The sequence below is a fragment of the Muntiacus reevesi genome, chromosome 4, assembly GCF_963930625.1.
Source record: "Muntiacus reevesi chromosome 4, mMunRee1.1, whole genome shotgun sequence".
In the NCBI taxonomy this organism is placed as follows: Eukaryota; Metazoa; Chordata; class Mammalia; order Artiodactyla; family Cervidae; genus Muntiacus; species Muntiacus reevesi.
This window is the reverse complement of record NC_089252.1, coordinates 52,249,988-52,266,933: the sequence shown is the minus strand read 5'-3', so window position 1 is coordinate 52,266,933 and position 16,946 is coordinate 52,249,988. Positions and strand designations below refer to the sequence as shown.

The 16,946-nt window shown below is 39.4% G+C and overlaps 1 protein-coding gene across 20 annotated transcripts in view; it reads left to right on the top strand.

Moving 5' to 3' along the window:
* The window catches only part of TCF4 (transcription factor 4), a 379,471-nt gene that overhangs the window by 115,648 nt on the left and 246,877 nt on the right, over positions 1–16,946 (top strand). For all 20 annotated transcript variants that reach the window (XM_065932783.1, XM_065932770.1, XM_065932771.1 and 17 more), the window contains one exon: positions 15,025–15,086. In XM_065932783.1, the coding sequence (XP_065788855.1) occupies positions 15,025–15,086 (62 nt within the window). The remainder of the gene's footprint in view (positions 1–15,024; positions 15,087–16,946) is intronic.

Here is a 16,946-nt window from a genome sequence, read left to right as displayed (position 1 = left end):
CCGAGAATTACACCAGAGATCTGGAAGTTTGGTGACTGCTAGTGTCATTCCAGGGCACCTTCGCCTCTAGAAGATATGAGACATGTTGATAGCCTTTAGCCCAGAGAGTTGTTCGCCTTCCCAGAAGAGAAAACAGTGCTTATTTCAGGAGTTGTTTGGAACACTCAAGGAAATCATGAAGGTGGGACTGATTTGTGAACTTGAACTGATAGCCAAGCAGTCATTACTGGTTGTAGGTTAGATCAAGACCCACAGTTTCACTGAGGGTGAGGGGGGAGAAAAGCTAATGGAAAAAGAAGAGGGGGCAAAGAGCAGGGGCCCGTCGGCTCCAGGCACTTGTTCTTTGGACATCTGTGGCCGTGTTTTCTGAAATGAAATGGTGTTCCTTTTAATGAAGGTGCTTTTTCTACATTTTATAGAGGCTTTCCACAAATGTAGGAATTTAGCATTTAAAATTTTTTCCTTAAAGGTTATAATGTTTTTAATGTGTAGAACTGGTTATTATGTTTGATTTGTAAAACTGACCAGATCTCCTTATGCCACATAATTGTGGACTTGCCTCTAATTTCAGAGCATTTGTTTGCCAGTGTCCTGCCGGATAGCCTGAATTAAAGAGGGAGAAAGAGTTGAAGGGTTGGGTGAGGCTTTTAAAGGTAAATTACAATACATTTGAGACAATAAAGAGAAGTTCATCTTGTCTCGTTTTGCGTTGGCTATATACTTCTTTTGATTTCATCCTTGACTTGGGAGGCTTGCAGTATTCCTTTCCCCTGTCTGATGTGTAACTGCAGATTTAGCGATTTCTTTTGTGTACCACTTGTCTCTCAGAATTTGGCCGAACAATTTGGAGTAGCTGAACGATTTATCAAGGACAGATCAGCTGAAATGTGGCTCAACTTGAGTAAAGCAGAAGGAATGACATAAGGTTAGGTGACTGATGTGTGAGTTTTTGAATTTGGTTTGGTTTTACATGGAAAGGTTGAAGCAATGATCCATGTATTCTAATAAAAATCATCAGTACAAATCAAATAAAATCTGGCTTAGTGGCTATTTTCCCACTGTATCACTCATAGCTAGCCTGGGCTGTTACAGACCACATTTGGCAGGCATGGTTTTTTCTTACAAGGAAATCTTAAAGTAACATTGCAGTCTTTGCGCTGTTGAGAAGGCACCTTTGCTAATCAAACTTTCTGCTAATCTCATCAGATAAATCATTATTCTCTACCACAGCTCTGACTTCCCCTGCACCCCTTCCCTGCTTCTTGTTTTCCCTCAAGATGCCTGGTTATTGTCATCCTTCAGGTCTTTGCTTCTACCTCCTTTCAAACTAACGGCATTTCTTCCATTCCTGAGGAAGAGTTACAGCGTTTTACCCTTCCACTTAGTGAATTTGTTAGACCAGTACATCATACCAGCTCATCTCTTTCTGACCAGTACTCCGTTGGTTATCAGATAGGGAAAGGTAGCCTGCATCCAAGTTGAGAACTACTAAAAGAAAAGAAAAAGTGGAGGGAGGCTCTTTCCATGAGTTTGATGTGATTAAGCTTAAGAAAATACCAATTGTTACTTTCTAATGCATTTTCATTTTTTTACCCTGAAAAAATGTACTAGGAACTTAATGCAGATGTATTTTTTATTTTTTTTTCAGTTATGAGAGTGTTTTAAAAGCCTTTAAAGTTAAAGTAAGAGAAACAGTATGATTTGGGGAAAGGTACAGCCATCTTTACCATAATAGACCTGCCATCACAGCCCTGAATCCTTCTTAAACCAATGCCAGATAGTTGTGTCTTGCTGGTGAAATGGTGTCCTATGGGTTACAGGGCATCTCAGAAGGGAGATGGGCAATTTTGTTGCCGTTGCTGACATGACTTAAAAACATATGTTGCTGAATACGAAAGTTCAATCATGGTAATACTGTCTTAACTCTCCTATTTTAGCAAGTATTTTAATGAACTTTAGCAAGCATTCTGTTACCTGATAAAGATGTAATAGTAATAGCATGAAAGGATAAAAATAAGTTTTATGGGGAATAGTCTCTTTTATCCAGGATAACTGCTGATTTCTTTTGATTTTTGTTTTCATGCTTTTGAAAAATGATGTTAGTCTGCTCAGACTTAAGGAGGCAACTTCTTTTGATCCTAACTTCATACTTTCAGTGATTCCAGATAAATCATTTTAAGCGAGGTGAATATAAAAACAGTTTTGGAAAGCAGAAAGCATGATACCAAAGTGTGGTTATGTTATTGTGAGAAAAAATTTAAAACCTGTTAAGTGAACAGACTCAAATCTCATCAAAAAACAAGTCACTGATCAAAACCAAGGAGATGTCAGGGGAACGAGTTGCAACATCTGGGAACTGTTTTAAACACTGTCATTAGTATTGAGAAACTATTGGTTTATTCAAGAGCGTGTATTGTATTTGTGTGTGTCTTGTGATTTTTGTACACACACACACACATAGATATACACACACATTTGTAAGCCCAACTACGAAAGACCTTTTCCAGTGTCTTCCAGGCATTTGGCTGAAATGGGATTGTGAGGAAAATTGTCTACGCATTTGTAAGTCAGAGTTAAAATCCACCAGCACTGTTCAGTTTATAAAATGACATGGGCTTCCTCCCAGGGTTAAAAGGGACCATTTCCACCTTCTGGTGATTAGAATCATTTAACTCATTCAATATTGTTTAGTATGCTTGTGTTCTATCCAGTGGCCAAGTTCAAGCTTTACACCTCACTTTGTGGCTGTCCCTAGTTCATTTGTGTCCGCAGTCCCAAAATGTGAGATTATATTCTTTGTAAAGTGTCAGTTTCCTTCTCACTTTAAAAAAATTTTAGGTGTTTCCTAGTTTCTTTTATTTTTTTTTTTGCCGGCCTAGAAAAGCCTCACTAGGGTTTTTTTTTTTTTCCTCTCTGTCTGTCGTAAATCCTTGTCTATCCATTTGATTTTAATTGGGCAGTGCTGCTGCTATGACGGGCCCCCTTTTTGTACTGTGGTTCATAGAATTTGGTGGAAGGACTCACCAAACAACTGTTCAGGGCAACGTCAACTTCAGGATGGGTTATTTACCTTGGCTTTCTGCATTGCCTTGATTCACAAGTGGGTTGCTCAACCTTGTCTTCATCTTGGCTGAATTTCTTCAAAGTTAATAGTATAATATGTCTTCATTTATTCTAGTTCCTGCCCTGTGTGCTTCTACCTAGGTCACAAAGCTACAGCAAAAGTGTCCCGTGAAATGTCACTAGGGTACATGTTAACAATTGAGGACTATTTCTTAGCCATTGAAATAGAAAAGAAACTTCAGTCAAGTTTTGCTTGTATTATCCTTCATTTCTGTGGTTTTAAAAACCAGCTGATTACAGACCAGAAGCTCTGTAAGGCTCTCTAAGACTGCCTAGGAAACTGTTATGGGTTATCTTGATATCAGGACGTGAAGAGTGTATATGGAGGAGATTTTCCCTTTTTACTCATACACTATTGTTTCCCATAAGCACATGATTAAAAGTTGGTTCTAGTGCTTTTAAAGAATCTCCCCATAGATGGCTGATTAGCTACCCTTGGAAGAGGTGTGATTATACAGTGGAGAATTCCCACAGTACCTTGAGCAGGTGATTGAAACAGCATAACAAATGAGGAAAGGACCCCCAGGCCATCCTGAGGCTCTGCAGGTGATATTCTAGAAAGACTCGAGGCCACTTTTGTAGTAGTATAGCCATCTGAATATACTCATAAGGAAGCATCAGAGAAACCCCAGTTGAGAAGCATTCTATAAAAGAGCTGGTTTGTATTCTTCAAAAACACTAATATCACAAAAAGATTGGACTGAGAAACTGTTTCCAATTAAAATAGATGAAAGAGACCTATTAAAAGCATTGTGTGATCCTGGACTGAGTCCTCTACCAAAGGGGGAAATGCCAGATTGGAATATGGACTGTGGACTAGATGAAAGTATTATATCAATGTATCATTGATATAATGGTGTCAGTGAGGCTTTTCTAGGCCGGCAAAAAAAAAAAAAATAAAAGAAACTAGGAAACACCTAAAATTTTTTTAAAGTGAGAAGGAAACTGACACTTTATATATCATTGATATGTAAAGTTATCATTTTGATAACTCTTCTATTTTTGTTCTTAGGAAATGCACCCAGAAATATTGAGGGATCAAGAAATGTGATTGATGGTGCCTGCTTACAGATGGTTCAGAAACAACAAATTATGTAGTTTTACCTGCATTATAATTAAAAACTTTTAAAAACAAAAAAGAAAAACAGGACAATTTGAAACTATATATTTTCCTCAATTTCAACCCTTGATCTTTTCTTGATTAGTTTCTAGTGGGGCTAGTATATCTGTGGGGTTTTTTAATTTTAAGGTTCCCAGGGTATTTTAATGGTCAGCTGCATTTGGGAATCACAACCCTAGATTATATTTTATCCTTTCAGGAAGAGTTACTGGACTCATTTTGAGATTGATGAGGCACAAAGGGATAAGTAACAGAAACTCCCTCAAAATTGTAGTGAAAGGGTGAAAATTGATTTTGTTTAGTTTGGGGAGATGAACGTGGTGTAATATTGTTGTGTTCTTTCTGGGCTTTAGCCTGGGTCGGAGAAGCTTCTGGTTGACCAGATGACTTACTGTTCTTCAGTTACCACAAAAATTAAATGTTCTTATTCAGATTCCATTCTCTCACAATTCTGCTTACCAAAGTTGTACTGTATGGTTGAATATCAGACTGCAAATTTAGGTAAAATATATCCTGTTGAGCCCATTAATTAAAATAAAAAGATTTTCCCCCTGGTCCAAGCTATTGCAACTTTACATTTGTAAAGTATTTCAAATTCATTTTTAATGAATTGCTTCCCTTGAAATATACATGGAGACAGACTTCTAAAACTGTAAACAGTTTATGCATTTTTGCAGATTTCCATTGTATGTGTTTGATACTGATTTACCTCTTTTTAATTGCAACAGAGATAAAGAATTAGTAGTTTAAAACAGTGGGAACTACATGTTCTTCTGTGATCAAGGAATTAGATAATCTGGCTTGTTTGCTTAAGGGGTCTGTATCTTGAGACTTATAGGGCAGTATTAAAGCTCTGAGCCTTCTTATTATGCCAATACCCAGAAGATTGCTTTAATGAGAAGTAAAGGGCCTTTTTCCAATTACAAGGGAATAACTGTATTAAGTTCCTGTGTTATGTCAACCTGCTTTGATTTGATTACTGCGAAAGAAATGGATTTATCTGTCAGTGTTACTTAATTAAGCCTTCTCATTGATGTTTTGCAGAGTAATATAGTGTGGTTTGCACATTTGAGCCTAAATACAAAGAAAATTGGCCTAAAACTGAGACATGACCCCTGAAGATAACATGTAAGATTGATTGCTTGTCATTGCCAGGTCAGAGGCTGCTGTGTTAAACACAGGTGGAAGGTTGGGATGTTGAAAAGATAAACTGAAGAGTCCGTTTATGGGAGTGATTATTGTAAGCAAAAGGGAGTGGGCTAGAGGACTGGATTCTAGGGAAGATTTTTTTTTAATATTTAAAGCTGTTTGGCTCCCCGGTATTAGTTATGCATTCAGAATAAAGGGCAAGATGAGAGAAGACTGGAAGAAACAGGAGGGGCAGATTTTGTTAAAGTATAAAAGGAAACAGAAGAAAAAACGAAGAGGAACAACGGATGCCATTTGGGAGAAGTGGACCATTGTGGTTTTGCAGAGCAATTACAGCCTACAAATATTTCAATTAAGCCAGCAGCCCTTTCCCAGAGCCTCACAAATGACACCCCAGGGAGAGGAGAGGTAGAGGGCAGAAGAGGAAAAGAGAAAACTGTCCCGTGTTTCATCTTGGCTCTTTTTTCTCCTTTATTGGAATAAATTTAATAAATTATTGATCAAATAGGCATTTGAAATATCAATTTGTACATCTTAAGTCATTACAGTATTATGGATTTTGCACCATAAATGTTACATGATTGAAACCTGTACTTGTTATCAGAGTTATATATATTCTATTTTATTTATTTAACGATGAAACGCATGTATATATATCTGTTTATTTCTTTAACTTTTGTCTGCGCTGGGTCTTCGTTGCCGTGCATGGGCTTTTCTCTGCTCGTGGTGAGTGGGGGCTGCTTTCCAGAGAGAGGCACCAGCTTCCCCATTGTGTCTCTTGCTGTGGAAGCACATCTGGCAGCAGGTGTGGTACGTGGGCTTACTTGCCTCACGGCGTGTGGAGTCTTCCCAGACCAGGGTCCGAACCTGCGTCCCCTGCACTGGCAGGCGGCTTCTCAGCCACTGGACCACGAGGGAAGTCCAAGAATGAAGAGTATTTTAAAATATGTTTCTCTGTTGTTTCATGTTTGTTTCCTGAAGCATTTACCTTTTATTTCTCACACTTTGTGACACGTTCATTTGTAAATACACCTTGAAAAGGTACTAAGCATCTAGTTTAAAAACTTCCCCAAGTTATTAATATTCACTTTTAATTGAGGTACTTTGAAACTTATCTATTTAATGTTGGATTTAAATGGTATGCTGATTTAATTTTCAAAGTCTTCAGATATGGCATGTTACTTCTGATTATATTCTTACCTGATTTGAAATATATCTAGCTTCCAAGACCACTATCTTAGTAAAATTGATTTTTATTTAGGAACTTTTAGACCAGTTACATTTCAAAGAGTCAAAGGAGGTGTCTGTCACTACTACTCACATTATTACAGTCTTGCCTCAGTTATTCGTGGCTTCTCATCTTTTTGGGATCTAACTTGGAGAGATGAGCTCTGGAAAGGATGAGCTTCTCTTTAATAGGAAGACCCTGACTGATTTGTTTTAAACATTTGAAATGGAAGTTCTGTATTTCATGTTAGGTTATTCCAATTAGAATATTATTCAAGTTAGATTATTCCAATTAGAATATTATTCAAGTTAGATTATCATGATACTTCCAAATTATATGGATTGATATGAAGAGTTCGCTTACTTTTGTCTCAGTTTCATAATATAACTGTCTACTCACCTTGAATTTTCAAGAAGATTTCTGAGTTTCAGAATATGAAGCCCCACTGACATTTGTAACATAATTGTTACATGTTTTGTTACTTCCATATTATCTGAATATCATGTTATATGAAAATGCTTTCCTGTTTAACAGCACTGTAAAGTGCAATTAACTCCGTATTTTAATCATCTGAGATTATTTAGTGTTCATTTTTGAAAACTAGTTTACCTTGAACTTAAGGGAAGTAATATTGTTTCAGTGTTTCAAAAACTGTATTAATGGAAGTTTAACTTGGTGGTTAATAAAAGCTAAATTTTGCAAAAATTCCCTTCTTGAACAAATATTTCTACTATACTTTCTCCCCCAGTGTATCCATATTTTACCTTTCCTTACACTATTTATGTATTTATGTATATGACCTATGATATAATATCGTCTTATACTTGGCCTTTGAATTCTCGGGTTTGTTTGGTTAGGGAAGTCCCCGAGCACTGAGACACCAGGCCGACAGTGCTCTGAAAACGGAACGCCCAGGTCCCTGTTCTTTGTATTTGAAGGGTCTTAAAACTTGTGTGGGACCCATCACCACAGTCCTCATCTTTTGCTTAGTCAGACTTGGGAAAGTGCTGGAAGTTTCTCGCCACTGCTTAGATTACTCCTCATGGAGCCTATCTTGTTTCTTATAGAAGCAGAAAGAAGTGGTCTTGGTGGTGTGGTCCTTGTCAATATCTGAAGCTCCTCAACTCTTCCTACCTCTGTCCTCGGACTCCAACTGGACTTCAGCTCACTCTCCTCAGGCTCCTTACTATACTGGGTGCTAATGAAAATGTGCACATCCTCAACACGCTCTTTGCTGATGAAATATTTTGAACTCTGCATTCATCTGGCGCTGACGGAGAGCATATGCCATCTCAGTTTGTGAGGAGGGCTCAGCCAAGGGTTCTTCCTGGACGAGGAAATTAGTAGGAGCCACAGATGTATGCAGTCTGTGAGTCTCCGTGAGGGTGTGTGTGGAGGAGATTTAGTAGTGTCTGTTATTGCAGAGAGAAGGGCTTAAGACTGTGTAGACTTCCACATGCCTCAGAATGACTGTCTTTCCAGGAAGAACTCGATCTCAACCTCCCGAAGCTTTCTGAGTGTGTAGAAACTATTACCAGGAAATCCGTATGTGTCTACAAGAGTGGGAATTTGTAGAATTTTAGGGCAACAGAGAATACCACTTTGGTTGTTCCGACTTCATGAAACTGTAGGACCCTGGTTGTTTGGCATGATCTGGCTTCTCAGTGAGGAAAGGATGGATACACAAAGCTACCCTCAAATCAGCAGAGTTAGGTTACCCTCACACTTGTTTATTTCAAATCAAGGTTAAACTTATATAATATTCAGTCTGTGTTCTTACCTTGGAATTCTGGTAAGCATAGGTAACTTTGGGTAGCATCTCATTTATAGAGCATGCAGAATTATGTTGAAATGATGAGATGGGAAGAGAGTATTTGAAAGGCAAATGAAGTCACTCAAATCTAAGGCTCACTGAATTCTTACCGTGTTTGTGTTGTAGGGGGGTTCATGGAGAAGGTGGGACTTGATGACTTCAAACATATTGGCTGTTTTGAAAATCCAGGAGAATATTTGAAAATCTCAGACCCACTAAGCAGAATGAACAGTCATAAAAATGTGAAACTCAGATTTCCTTGAACAAATAACAATTTGCCTGTTTATGTGTTTTGGTTATCTTCGATAGCGGTAAAGAAACTGCCTGCCAGTGCAGGAGATGTAAGAGCCATGGGTTCCATCCCTGGTTGGAAAGAGCCCCTAGAGGAGTGCATGGCAACCCACTCCAGTATCCCTGCCTGGAGAATCCCCTGGATAGAGGAGCCTGATGAGCTACAGTCCATGGGGTCACAAAGAGTCGAAGACAACTAACTTGACTTAGCACGCACACACACACACTCTGCTGTGTCTAATAAGTATCAATGTTTAATAATAGCTCCTTGAGGTTGGAAACCTTATTATTCCTTTTTCTCCTATTAGATACTTGCTTTGGGTGGATGCTTAGTTTTCACTTTTGTTCTCCTTGACCCAAGAGGCCATTACAGTGTCTAGGTTGGCAGTTGTCCTCAGGGCAGAAAAATGTCTTCTTCCTCTGTGGGTTCCAACGTTCACTTTGATTTTGGCCGGATATTTCCTTACTATCTTGTCAGTTCATTTGGGTTGAGAAGAAGATTGAAATTTTTTAATCCATCATTTTTTAGTGATTTTTTTAAAAAGCCATGAGTATTTATTGATTTATAAGTTTTTGTTCAGATATAGTTGATTCACAGTGTTATGTTAGTTTCAGAGAACAGCAAAGTAATTCAGTTATACATTTGTGTGTGTCTATATATGTATTCCTTCTTAGATTCTTTTCCATTATAGGTATTACAAGATATTGTGTATACTTCCCTGTGCTAGGTCCTTGTTGGTTATCTGTTTTATATTTTTTGTTGTTGTTGTTTAGTTGCCAAGTCATGTCTGACTCTTTTTCTGACCCCATGGATTGTAGCCTGCCAGGCTACTCTGTTCATAGAATTTCCCAGTCAACTGGAGTGGGTTGCCATTTTCTTCTCCAGGGCATCTTCCCCCACCAGTGATCTAACCCATGCATTTCAGGTGGATTCTTTACCACTGAGCCACCTAGGAAGCCCATTTTATATATATAGTAGTGTGTATATTAATCCCAAACTCCTAATTTATTCCTCTCCCGCCTTCCCCTTTGGAAACTATAAGTTTGTTTTCTGTGTCTCTTGAGTCTATTCCTGTTTGGTATATAAGGAAATATATACCACAATACCATACTAGATTCCACAAGTACAAGCCATATCACATGATATTTGTCTTTCTCTGTCTGACTTACTACACTTGTTATTTTGTGGCAGAGTTTTCCCAATATACTAGGCAGCCCTATTTCTAAGAATGGAAATCAAAACCACTTATTTTACAGTTGACAAAAATGAGTTCAAAGAGTCTAGTGACTGGCTCAGACCGTAGAGCTGGTTAATGCAGTCTTGTGGCTGAAATCTAGGTCTTTTTTCCAGTTCTGCACTTTCTGACATTTGTCCAGTCTACCGATAGTTTTGATCTCACTGTCCACATAGAGTAGAAATTTGAATAATCAATGAGTATGGATGGGAAATTGTAGACTTTAAAATTCATCTCTGTATATCTTTTCTCTAAATGGAGTGTTTGATCCTCATTCTACCCACGCTTTGCTTTTGTGTTTTAGTGTTGAAATGTCAGGCATTTTAGAGGAGGCTTATGCAGAACTACTCAAGTGAAATGAAAATTTGTAGATGGTCAGATTGCCTCCTAAAGCAACTGTCAAAACCATGGACGTTACTCAGTCTGTCCTTGTCTAGGGTAAAATAAATTAGAAACAATTGAGCCCACTTCAGTCTTCGGAAGAATAATTTCTGTCATCCACTTTCCTTTTTCCTTTGCCTCCTTCCGTCCAGGTGGTTGTCTTTCTCTTATGTGTTCCTGTCTTGGATAGAGGGTGACATCAACAAGGGAGACATAAGAACTCAGTATCCATGCAGCTTCTGTCTTGGGCAGTTTTTCATTTGTAACTGTGTTCCCTTACTGACTTTCCTGAACAGTTTGGGTATTTTTATCCAAGGCTATGAATCTTGTTTTACTCTCTGTGCACTGGAATTTTGACCCCTCTCTCACAAATATCCCATCCATCACAATGTATGTTTAAAGTTCTTTTTTTAAAATATTTATTTATTTGGCTGCACTGGGTCCAATAGTTGTGGTATATATGATCTTCAGTTATGACATCCGAACTTTTAGTTGTGAGACATGATGTGTGAGATCTAGTTCTCTGACCAGGGATCGAACCTGGGTCCTCCAAATTGGGAGCACGAAGTCTTGGCCACTGGACCACCAGGGAACTCCCACAGTGTACATTTTTGATAAGCTCATCGTACATATGGCTTGATTGTTCTCCTGTTTTTATTTTCCAGTCTCTTTGATTTCTTCAGATATTTCAGTTTATGTATTTGTGTTGTATACATTCAATGATCTTCTGTGGACACAAGACTGGGGCTTCCCTGGTGGCTCAGATGGTAAAGAATCTGTTTGCAGTACATGAGACCTGGGTTTATATATTTGTGTTGTAGTCATTCTATAATCTTTTGTGGGACACAAGAGTGGATATAAACTCCAAAAGTAAATACATCCATGGGAAGAAGGGACTGGCAGTTATGTTCGAGCTGGTTGTAGAGAGATGTGAGCAGCTTATTGGGGAGACCTTGACCGTGGTGGAGAACGTTCCTGACATGAACATGGTCAGGCCCTGTGGCTGCCAGCTCTGCCATCTGCTGTCATGTTGAGGGGTTTTCTGTTCCATTTAAGCCTCAGTTTCCTCCTAGATAAAATGGCAATACTATTAGTGTATTGAAGTGCTTGGCACAGTGCCTGGCATATTTAAGCTCACAGAATATTAGCTAATATTATTTTTTGAGAGATAAGAAACAGCTCAGGCAGAAGGAATAGCAGGTACGAATACATGGAGGTAGAAAGTGTGTGCAGTGCCCAGGTACACCAGCTGGGAGCAGGGGATGGCCACGTGTAGGCCACATACAAGGCTTACGTAAAAGTGAGTCTGGGCAAGAACTACTGGGATGTAGATGCGATGGGAATGTGGACTGAATGCTGCAGAAACCGGCCACCTGGGCAAGGACTTCAGGACAGGATGTGAGTTAGGCGGTGGGTGGCGGGGTAGGGCATGCACCTGTCTTGTGTTTCCAGTGGAGGAGGCTGGTGGTTCTCAAAGCTCCTGTGTACACGAAAATTACCTGAAGACCTTGTTAAAGACACAGTTTTCTTGGCCCCACCTTCAGAGATCCAGGATCAGTAGGTCTGCAGTGGACCCTTGGATGCTAATTTTGAAATGACCATACCAGGTGATCCAGACATAGGCAGTCCTCAGGCGCACTTTGAGGAAATGCTTGCTGACTTACTGGCGGGTCTCATGAAGCTCAGTGGGAGGGAAGATGGAAACGAATATCTTAAAAAGAACATGCTTACATTCGTTGGGTGCTGTAGCTTTGAGTCTTCTTGCCCTGGATCAAGGAGCACCCGTTGTACAGATATTCTTTCAAATACAAAATATCGGAAGTCATACGATTGTTCTGCTAAGTCTCGGAGGGCAAGAGAGGTGTCCTTACCTTCTCAATTTGCAGGAGGCCACTGAACGAAAAGCCTGTTAAAAAGAGCAATAAAAGGAAGGAAGACTAAAAGAAGGTACAGCAGCATGAGGTCAGGAAATGAGGAGGATGGAAACGGGAAAGAATGGGAAAAGAGCAGTCAGATTTGATTGGGTGGGAATCTATTTATGAAGGAACCCAGCCAGTATTTAACCTGTTTTGAAAAAGCTAGACTTCCAGCATTTTTTAATTAGTGGATTGCTCGCTTTTGAAATTGCCCAGTTGGGAATACTCAAGTTTTGATGTGTTTTATTTGCCTGCTAATTAGCAGCCTGCTTGGTTGACCATCATTTTCCCTTTATTCTGAGGACAGAAGATGTATAGGAAGGTCTCTTGAAACACTCTGGCTTAAATCTGGGCTCAGATAACTTCACTGTGTATTTAGTAAGAGGTTGCATTCATTGTAAATTGAATTCTAGTACATCTTTTTTTTCCCAGCTTGATTCTTCCTTTTTGCTCTTTAATAGAATTTGTCCTCTAGAAGAGGACTTCTCAACCTTGGCACAGGTGACATTTGAGAACAGGATATTTTGTGTTGTGCAGGTCTTCTGACATGTATAAAACCTTGAGCAGCGTCCCTGGCCTCTAGCCACTTGATGCCACTAGCTGTACCCCGCCTCCATGCCCTGCCAAGTTGTGACAACTGAAAATGTCTCCAGACATGCCAGAGGCCTTCTGGGGACCTAGTCACCCCGAGGGCAAAACTACTGGCCAGGAAGTACTCCTGTTCCCTTTCCTCTTGTCTCTGCCTTCGTTTCATGTTTGAAATCCTTTTTGAAAATGGATAAAATGGGTCCAAACAACATAAAATCGTAGGGTAGATGTAGAGATTCGCTTCTGTTCCTTCATTACTTTTGGGGCCAAGTTTAAGAGGAAAAATCTCTCTAATTAATCCAGGTTGGCTGTTTCAGGCGAGAAGGAACTCAAGATGTGCAGACTTCTGGTTGATAGATTTTGTCATTTATACCTTTTTTTGTGTGTGAAAATAAATTTGATTTGGTGTTAAGGATGATGAGAACCAGGCAGGCTACAAAACTTACTTGTGTGACAGTCCCAAGAGTTCTAAGTCTCTTTTCTATATACATCCCCCAGTTCAGCTTAACAGTAGGTGGGCCAGGAGGTTGGGTTGTTAAACAGCAAATTTGGGGAAAGTATTATACCTTTTCTCCAGACTTCCTCTTCAGAGCTTGTATGACATCTCTTAACACTCACAGTCACTGATTTTATTTATTGAAAATTTTCTTTAAAATTTCATTTTCTTTTCTATTTTTGGCTGCACCACGCAGCATGCGGGATCTTAGTTCCTGACCAAGGATCCAGCGCTTGCCTTCTGCAGTGGAAGTGCAGTCTTAAACACTGGACGGTCAGGGAAGTCCCTTGCAGGCACTGATTTTAGCTGTCCATAGGGGATAGCTGTTTGCATTTGCATTCTCTTTGGACGAACTGACCAAAGCAAATGAAACGATATTTGTTAAAAAAAAAAAAAAAAAAGAGATTTCAAGTTTAGTGGTCCTAGTTGTTGGTTGTTGTTTCTAGTCCATCTCTTAATATATTCTAAAACACCATGTCCTCTACTGGACCCCCAAATAAGTCAGTTAATTATACTATGATTACTTCTGCTGATAATAAAATAGGAGTAATTAAAGGAAGGACAGTAGTGCGTTAAGAAACAGTTTCACTGAAACGTTAGAAAACAGTCAATGGGAGAACATCTCCTGAGCTGGTTTCACACCTCCTCCTCCAGTTCTGTCAGAGGAAGCTTGTGATGGCCGTCTGTTACCCACCGTGATCAAGATAATAGAACAGTGAAACTTTTTATACTCAGAAAGGGCCTTTCATCGAAAATCTCTAAAGCCATTTCTAAATTTAGAGTGACTGATCTTTCGAGCCCTTTTATGTTTTGAACAGTGAACATGGGAACTTAGCTGTCAGACTCCCCATCCTGCATATTTGCACCTGAAGCACTGAAGAAGCATCTCGAATTTGGTCAGCATTAGAACTTCGCTGGTACAGGGCCTAGAGAATTCCAGCCTTCTGGGAGTTCATATAGGTCATTTCGCCGTAATTTATCAAAATAAAACATTGCTTTAACAACATTTGCATCCACATCTCACTGTCCAGATTAAGGATTGTAGGCCAAGTGTTGTGCCTATTTAAAAAAATAAATAAAAGACTGAGATGGTGTGGTCCTAAGAAACTTAAAAAGTCTCCTAATATCCTTGTAGTGTCTTGATGGAAATAGACTGTTAATGTCCTTTTTCATCTTACATGTTTTGTTGCATGTCTGTTGTCTGGTGGGTAGGCCTTGAGTGGCTTGTCTGAGCGGGTAAGAGGACAGAAAGTACCTAGGAGCATTATGGCATGCATGCTGCTAATAATAATATTAATAGTATGGAAATTTACCTGATTTAACTTTTGTGTATGTGTGTATATTAAGGTTGTGTTAGTGTAGTTTTAACTGTCCAAAAGATTTTAGTAAGATTTTAAGTGCAATTTCAGGTTGATAAAAGTTGAGGCTATGAAACATTATGAAGGATGGAAGTAATTTTTATGTTCATACCTCTGGTTCCTGAGGGTCCAGTTCGTTTCTGCTGTGAATTTAAATGAGTTAATTTAAGTAGTTGGGTCAGAAGCTACTATCATCATGGTAGCCTCGTGCCTGATTCTTAATTAAAGGCAACAGGAGATTAATTTGAAACATTAATTTAAAAGTGCATATACAAAAAGAAAGAATTATTGCAAGAAAGCCTAAAGAATTTTTCTCTTGTCCCTAGATGTAGAAGACAGAAGTAGCTCAGGGTCCTGGGGGAGTGGAGGACATCCAAGCCCGTCCAGGGTAAGTATATCTAATCTTTTCCCCACAAGCAGACATCCTCATATGTAAATTGACGAACTGAAGGTGAGTTTTTTCTCCCCAACACGCATCTGCATGGCTATATATGCGGACTGAGTTTAATGAGGATCAGCTTCTGTTTGGCATTTTCTTCATGCTCTTTTTGGATATTATTATTGATTTTGACACCCCTTCTACTTTGGCTAACCAGAAGACAACCCCTTCATTAAATATTTGGCCTCGCTTTGCCAGTTACTGATCCAGTGTTAACAGAAAGTTGTTTTTTGTAGGCGGTGCAACTTTGAAAAAACAATCCCCGTGTCCCTGTAATATATTGGTGTGAGTAGGCCCCTGAATATTTCTGAAGACGTGCTGTGACGTTGTAGCTTCCAGCGCCATTTGCATAGTAAATCTGTGTTGGTTTCACTTTGTAAACATGTGATCATCTCACCACCACTGGTACCTTTGGTCGCCAGTGGGCTCATTCATTTAATTTTTTTTTTTAATTGAAAGTAGCTTTTATTTTTAAAACACACACAACCCCAAATCCTTAAACTTCAAAGTAAATGGATATGATCTGATTTAGACTCAGTCTTATTCTTCGGACTTGCTCATTTATCAGTGTTCCTTAAGTCTTGTATTTTACAGACCATGGCGCAGAGTCATTTGGAAAAGAAGTTGCTTAATGTCTTAATCACGTCTTAATCGCTGCAGATTTTTGCTACTCCTCTTCAGGGTTTTAGGTTGTTAGGGTGTCATGGGAAGACCATGGCATGGGGTGTGAGTGGGGTGGTTAGGCCATGCGTATCTTTGTATGTGTATGACCTTGGGTGTGTCATCTCACTTCCTTGGGCCTCATACTGCTACTTTCTAAAATGAAGAAGTTGAATCAGAGGATCTTTCCTGTTCCTTCTAACTCAAATGTGAATGATTTTATATATTTAATCTGTCTTTAATGGAGTCATCGCTAGGCCTTCTGAAATCCCTATCAGTTTTTATAATAATACATATAACTCCAGATTAAAAGGAGACATAGACCACACAAAAGAGCTGCCCCTCCCCCCAGCAGCTGTGTAGATAGATGAAACGCTCTGCAGGGCTGGGGAGCGGGGGGACACATTTGGGGTGAAGGGTGGTCTGTACTTTGGCCGAAGAGGTAAGGAAGGTAATCAAGCTGTCCGAAGGAGGCCATCTCAGCAAGCCGTGTTGGCCATTTCCACCTGTTCTTTGGCCTTGGGGCTCATGCGCTGGTCTCGGTACAGCCAGAGCTCTAGGCTTACCAGGAACTTCGCTGAGACTTTGCACCAGCTGTCGAGTTTCAGATTCTCCTGCATTATATGGATGGGTTGAGGAAATCTTTCCTCCTCCTCACATTACAGTCCTCACTTGCAGGAATCAATCCATTCCCCTTGACAGCAAGTGTAGGAGACGACAGAATGTCCCTCTTATTGTTGAGTTCATTCGCATGAACTTAATGTCTTATGCTTTTTCATTTTAATACAACATGTAGTTCTTTTAATTGGTCTTCTGAGAGGAAGGTTCATTTAGGATCGTCCTGACTTTTATTTGGTTTTCATGAATCGTCTGGCCTTTTTTTTTTTTTTTTTCAGGGAATTCATTAGTGGATAACTTTGACTCAATATTTTGTAGTTTGTATTTTTTAAATGCAGCGAGCTGGGATGAGACAGCTTATTGTGGCTGGCTTGTATCGGACAGCCAGGGGCCAGGTGTTTCTTTTTTTCTCATCTTCAAGTGGTGATATTTCCAGTCATCTTGAAACACTGTGTTGGGTTTTAAATTAGATAATGTATATTAAGCTCTCAATAACTCTGTAGGGTGAGGATACTGAATAAATGATAATTA